Raw genomic sequence first — 6,943 nt, 5'->3', positions numbered from 1 at the left:
CCCATGAATCGTACAGCCAATTCCGAAATGGCGCGGTCCAGTCCGGAATGGCGTACCGTTGATCCATGCTTCCAATCGATGACGGGGCTCCGCGAGCCAGGGACCAGCGTCCCAGTCGTAGCCTGTGCTACGACCCCCGCCCATACTTCTGCAAGTATGGACTTCCGCCTGAGGCGGCGTTTACTTGTTGGCATCCATGACAGCTTCCCGCTCGCCGTCTGACCCAGAGGTCGGAGCCATAAAGATCTGACAGAAAAGCGGCAAAATAGGCAGTTGGAATTCAGTTAGTTCCAGCGAACTTGTCCAGTAACCGCGCCAAGCGAGAAAGGAAAAATTAGACAGAAAATGTATCAGTTTGGACCCAGATTTAAGAAGCGGAATACAACACAAACATTCGTCCAACTATCAACATTCGGCCAACAATCCCTCTCCCCAACCCCCGGGCAATCCCTCTCCCCAACCCCCGGGCAATCCCTTTCCCCAACCCCCGGGCAATCCCTTTCCCCAACCCTCGGGCAATCCCTTTCCCCAACCCCCGGGCAATCCCTTTCCCCAACCCTCGGGCAATCCCTTTCCCCAACCCCCGGGCAATCCCTTTCCCCAACCCCCGGGCAATCCCTTTCCCCAACCCTCGGGCAATCCCTTTCCCCAACCCCCGGGCAATCCCTTTCCCCAACCCCCGGGCAATCCCTTTCCCCAACCCTCGGGCAATCCCTTTCCCCAACCCTCATGAGCCTACCGTTGCTGAGCTTTGGGGCGATGGCAATCAGCTTCTGCCGCAGCCACGCCCAGTACCGGGTGATGTCGCCAAGGGTGGTCTTCTCCCGCTGCACCGCCATGATCACACTTGCAAAGTAACCAAGGAGCATGACCACGGTCTCCAGGTTGAACCACCACACCCGGTCCTCGACAATGGCCTTCACCTCCGGCCCAGTTTTGGAGGCCGTGAGGAGGGTGGGGTTGCTGCGGTTGACATCGATAATGGGGTGCTCGTTGCGCAGGACAGACTCAGCGCACGAGTGCACGGATGTGAACCGTGTCTTGTTGGACGTCTCCAGCCCCCGAGTCACGTCCATCTTGGCGGCCGCAGCCCGGAGCAGGGCCAGGGTCTGGTCCGAAGCCTTAAAGAAGGTGACAACACGCTGGGCCTTTGACAGAATGTCCTTGAACCAATCGTGAGCGGCGATGGAACCCATGGCCAGGTAAAACGCGTGCATGAAGCACCTGTCATGTGGAACGGTCACAGTTGCCTTCCTTAGACAATGACAATGATATCGGTAAGGTTGCAGCCAAGGCGACTCGGCTGTGCATTTGAAACGCAACCCGAATCTACCAAGGCCACCAACACTCATAGCCCTAAGACTCACCGCACGGGGATGATGTGTGTGAACCCTGGAGTGCGGGCAACCTGGTTCCGTGCGTTCCGGACAGCTGCTGTGTCATCCGTGACCAAGCCCGCCACCTTGCTTGAGCCGACGGCCATGATGAACTCTATGAAGAGCTCTGTGGGTTAGCACAGCGGGATCGGGTATGGGCGGGGCGCGGGGGATAAATCAAGGTCACGTAAGGAAGGTGGAGTGGTGCCGTGGGTTGAAGTACAGGCTGCCGTCATTATCTGAAACCCCTTAAGATCCGTTCAGAACCTAACCACAATTAGCTAACCACTTAATGCTTACGTGCCAGGAAATCGGCAGTGTGCTTCTCCACCGTAACCTCGCGAGAGTCGAAGAGTACTGAGCTCCGATCTGAGGAGAAGGTGATGACCACACTGTAGATGGACTGGCCCCGCGGGTCAGTCCATCCATCGATGACCGCAGTCACAGCCGCCTCAGTCTGGATTCGCTTCTCAACCAAGCTCTTGATGTACAAGTACTCCTTGTCCAGCAGCTCGCAGCGCATCGCCCGTGCGCCTAATGGGGGTAAGGGCAGGGGGGAGAGGGAGGGGTATGGTGGTAGGTGCACCAAACGATAACCCTCAACTTAGCGCGATAGAACAGGACACTTGCTCGCTGGCACCAGTCCAGGCCGCACTTCTGTCTGCCAGTCCAGGAACATCGGCTTGTCTGCGACATTGAAGGGGATGCCGCAGACGACGAAGGCGTGAAGCTGCTTGGTGTGCATGCGCGCCTTGACGTCAGGCGGAACGCGTGCCGTGTCGAAGTGCTGCTTCAGTGTTGTCTGGCAGTCCTTGCGTGTCAAGGTGCGAGTCGAGGCGCTGCAGGCGCCCTTGGTCACTAATGCCTGCAGCTCGTGCCGGACCTCAGGCGGGACGGGTCCCGCGCACTTTTGCGCGATATGGACGCGCATCTCCTGAAGGCGCCCTTGCTTGGACTCGGTCCGGCAGTACTTGCAGATGATAGTCCAGTTCTTACACTTTGCATTATATTTTTTCTTCTCAAAGTGAGCCCAAAGGTCTGATCAGCGGTCCTTCCGCCCTTGTTTTTGACCGAATCTGTGTCTACACTGACAACGGAAGTTGTCTGAGACATTGATAAGATAAACTAAACATTCGCAGAGTTTCGCAGCCTTGCACAACGCGCCTACACTTTGAAACTATTCAAATTAGGTTCCGCCGTACGGCGCTAGCCGAAAGGGGCCGAAACTAGTTTCGGCATTTCCGCAGAACCAGGACCTCTTCGCCGGAATCGCCGAAACTAGTTTCGGCAGGTTTCCGTTTCGGCAGGTTTCCGTTTCGGCCCGAACACTGGGTCGTTGCCACTGGTTCTGAGCTGTACGACCGGTCCAGAATTTGCTAGGGCGTTTCCAAAGTGCGAAAATGGTGAGAGACCATGAGCCTAAGGGTTCCCGGTGGAAGGAGACTGACTGGAAGCTGCAGTTTGAAAAGCCCCGAAACGTTGGAAGGGGCCCCGAAATTTGTATCATGCCCGCAAAATCTGGTCCGGCCTTCCCCGAAATTCAAAGAGCACGTACAAATTTCAGAAAGTTTTTTGACCCCTCCCCGAACAAAGCGATCACGAACTATAAGTAGCACTACGGTACTCTCAACCACAATGCCTAAGCACCGCAGCACAATTGAGGGACAATTCTCGCAGGGCTTGACGAGACACTCCTAACGCCCTATGCGTCCAATGGCACTCCTAACTGCCCAATGCGCAAATTCTACAAGTGCGTGCCTGCAGTGGCGGTTTACAGGATACGAGCCTGCTTAAGTACGCGATTGCATACAACGGACCTTGGATAGCGGCCTTTAGAGCCAACTGCTGTCGAACAGTGAGGCCTGCTGCTTGTTCCGCATTCAACAGGCGGAAAGCGCCGCCGACCTCGGCATCTACGTCAAACCCTAAATCTAAAAGGGCAGCAACAATTGGCGAAATGGAACTATCGTCCTCGCCCCCCACAGAAAGCAGGGCTTGCCGAATGGTCACCATGTCTAGGTAGACCCGGACCCTGTGTGCTAATTGTATTGGAGGTCACTGTTGTATTTCGGCCAAGCATTTCTCCTGCCTTCACTGCGTTAAGTAAGCTGGGTTAGTGGGACGTAAGGCCCAGCGCGTACTTGTTAGTCTAACTGTTTTTCAACGGCCCGTGTCTTCAGGGCCGTCATTTATAGCGCGCATTACGCTGGTTAGCTTATCCTGTTTTTGTTGTTCAGCGCGCACACACATCACACGCGACAACACACAGACACATTCATGCATTCGCACACGCGTGCGAAAGGAACCATCAACTGCCCCTGAGATGGTGACCGAAATCGGCGGCAGACCGAGGCGCACTCCCATCCTAACCTAGCCAGTGCAGCAGCTCCATCACTCTCTTCGTCCCTCTTATCCTCATTCCCCCACAGTAGCAGTACAGCAAGTCAGCCCAGCAAGAGCGTCGCTATGTATAGTGGCAGTACATCCACCGCATGCAGAGTGGGTGTATGCCAGCACGCACTTGTGCCACCAGGCGGGTGCTGCTTCCCTCCGCCAGGCACCGACCCATGGGTCACAGATGTGTCGCATTCGAAAGCGCATTAATGTCCCCACCCACCATTCCCCGCGTGGGCTCCACTCACCCACCCACTCAGTCACCCACCGTGCTGTACACCGCCGGACATGCATGAACGTCATTGTCGTCCGCTTCTTCTTTCCGCCGTCCCAAAACCAGTCAGGGTCGAAGGAGAGGCAGCAAGAGGCAACAGGTAAGACTACGCTCGCCCCCTGCTCAACAACGCTTCCTACAATTTTGAACCCCAAGCACAGAAAAGTGAAGCCCGTTGCAGCAGCAGTGGCAGAGATGCTCACGGAAGTGAAGACACACGGCAATGACGGAGATGTCGGCTAGCTAGCACAGCACATCATGCATGGAGGGCAACACGCCCTCGACACCGCTCCGACAGTGCCACTCCACCAGTGCCGGTACCGGTGCTGGTGCCGTCACACGGCCAGAGATGACCAGTGTCCGACTACTCGGTGGGTCGATCCTTGCAGCACCTTCCTCATCACCTATCGCTATTTGCAAATGGCTACACGTTTACTTTGCTTATGCACTCTTTCTAGTCTTTCATCCCAACACAACCAACACAACCAACAGCGCAGGTTTAAGCTTGTGTGCCGGGACCGATGTCTCAAAACGGAGGAGGAGCTTCAGCAAGCTGCTGCTAATCGAATGGCGGTTGCGGTGCTTGCGTCCAGGGAAGCCGTTGCCGAGGCGACTGGCGGACCGCTAAGGCGGTAAGTTGACAGTTGACATCAGTTAAGGAAAAAGAAAGGACGTGGATGATGCCACGATGTCTATTTTTGTCTCCTCCCTCAAATTCAAAAAGTGTACATGTCGCACTACACGTCGTACTGGCCTAGCAGCGTGACCACATGTCGACATGTGGATGCAATGCGGATCTTTGTCAGGGAGAACTTTTTTGTCAGATCAGGTCCGAGGTCCGCAGACAAGCCCTCCTCCATAAATCTTTCCTCTCTTCCTCTTCCTCCGTTGTACGGTACTACATGCTTTTCATGGCAGCACATCTCGGTTGCTGCTACTGCTGCTGCTCCTGTGGCCGCTTCGAGCCCTCAACCAAGGACTGCTCTCCTCCCGCACGTTCATCTGGTGGTGGATGAGCCGACGTTTCTCCGCCGCCACACGATGACTGGCTACGGCTCTGCAACACATAAGGGACACGGTACGGCTGTTCCTGACATCACTCAACCCAGCCTCCAGCCTCCCCGAGCGGCTGCAGGCCACCTCCAATCTGTGCGACTCCGTTTCCCCTTCTTTTCCATCGTTGTCGTCGTCGTCCTAACTCACCTGTCGTCATTGCACGACACATGTCGTCCTTGTACGGCGCCGGTACCGCAGTTGAGATTTTGGTGGAAAGGTCGGGGTGTTTGCTGGCGGTAGAAGGGTCTGTAGGACAGCCACACGTATAAATGTGTATAGGGAATGTTCGAGGACACATGTATGCCGCTGGTGCTGATGTGCTGATGTCGCCGTAATGTTTGGTAGCTGGTGCTGGAGAAGTAGCGGCAGCAGCAGTGGCGATGTAATATCATCCCCAATCACAGTGACATGCAAGGTGTGGTGGTTTCTTTACGGCCAAATTCGAAAGTGTATTAAAAAATACAGAGCAGAGCATTAAGAAATTGAATGCTTTTATCCATACTGTAAGCCGTACATGTTTCTGAACATCTCCCCATAGGCACCGCGTCTTTCGGGCCCCCCCATGTAACACAAAACCTTCCCTAATCGCTACAATGCCAATGCACATTTCACCAGGCCTCCCCGTAAAACAGTAATACCATCGTTTGTGTGTGTGTGTGTGGTGGTGGAGGGGAGCTCTCGGGAGGAATAATAAGAATAAACATACTTGATGGAGCCACCCGCCATTCAGGTGCACCAAATCTGGTAGCAGCTGGCTGTACTGCACTGCTGTCAGGCCCGGTCAGATACCTGTAACCTTCACACACACACGTAACACACAACACGGGCACGTTCCTCGCGGGTTCTCTGTTCCTCCTGTTGGCCAAAAAAGAGAAAAAGACAAGAACATGACTACAACGTAACAAGTACGTACCCTAAGAACATGACCTCAACTAAACATCTCAGCATCTAGCCATATTCTCGCGCTCCCGTCCAATTCGGGGATCTCACCTAGGATCTTAAACCGCTAATTGCAGTAGTGTCAACCAGGGGTAATCTACGGGGTTGCTCATCTTTACTTTTCCCTGCACCTTGTGGCCTTTGCCGTCACGCATACATACGTACATACACACATACAAACGCTCATACGTACAACACTCCCGACGTCGCTTTAGGACTTTGGCAGTTGATTCTTAATTTGCGCGTTGAATTGCGGTCCCTTCTTCGTCCCGTCCCCTGCCGTCCTCTTTTCTATGTAATATTGAAACTAATAAAAATCGGACACCGGGTCTATAGAGTTTCGTTCGTAAGACCGTACGCGTTTGAGTTAATATAACGTCCTACTTCTAATTTTATTTTTTGTCTTCTGTCCCCTTCGTGAGGATACTCTCCCTCTTTTTTTCCCCTGCGCTCGGTAACTTGGCTTTGCTGGGGCCGCTGTTGGACGCACCATCACCACCCGCCCCACCGCCACCACCATCTTCAGGGGCAAGTCGGGCCGCCATCAGACGGTGAGTGGGTGGTTGGAAACGTTAGGCAGCCCAGTGTTTTTTTTGGTAATATATTACTTTTTTGGGAATAAAGGGGGGTCTGAGCCTGGAAGAAATGGAATCGTTGGTCAGTTGGCCGTACTGGTTCATTACTTCGGCCATAAGTCGCCCCAAATGCCTGCCGACAGTGTACATATATATAACTTTGCCTTCGCGTGCTCACGACGTTTATGGACAGTCAAAGTGGCTCCGCGCCCTGCTCACAGAGACACTGGCGCCCATGCAGTTAGGTGCACAGAACGATGGTGGTACGGCATGTGTGTTTTCGTCAGGTGTTGTTTACAGCACACCTTAAGGACTTTGAGGGGGGGGGT

At 54.2% G+C, this 6,943-nt stretch overlaps 1 protein-coding gene across 1 annotated transcript in view; it reads right to left on the bottom strand.

Annotated features, from left to right (window-relative positions):
* VOLCADRAFT_66785 (uncharacterized protein) overlaps positions 1-731 on the bottom strand; it is a gene marked incomplete at both ends in the record, with an annotated part of 1,747 nt that extends 1,016 nt beyond the window's left edge. The window contains one exon of the mRNA XM_002956239.1: positions 393-731. Coding sequence (XP_002956285.1) covers positions 393-731 — 339 coding nt within the window. The remainder of the gene's footprint in view (positions 1-392) is intronic.
* Positions 732-6,943: the final 6,212 nt, after the last annotated feature.

This window comes from Volvox carteri (assembly GCF_000143455.1).
Source record: "Volvox carteri f. nagariensis unplaced genomic scaffold VOLCAscaffold_59, whole genome shotgun sequence".
NCBI classification, from domain to species: Eukaryota; Viridiplantae; Chlorophyta; class Chlorophyceae; order Chlamydomonadales; family Volvocaceae; genus Volvox; species Volvox carteri.
Note: the sequence above shows the minus strand (reverse complement) of the source record. Positions and strands in the feature narration are given on the sequence as shown.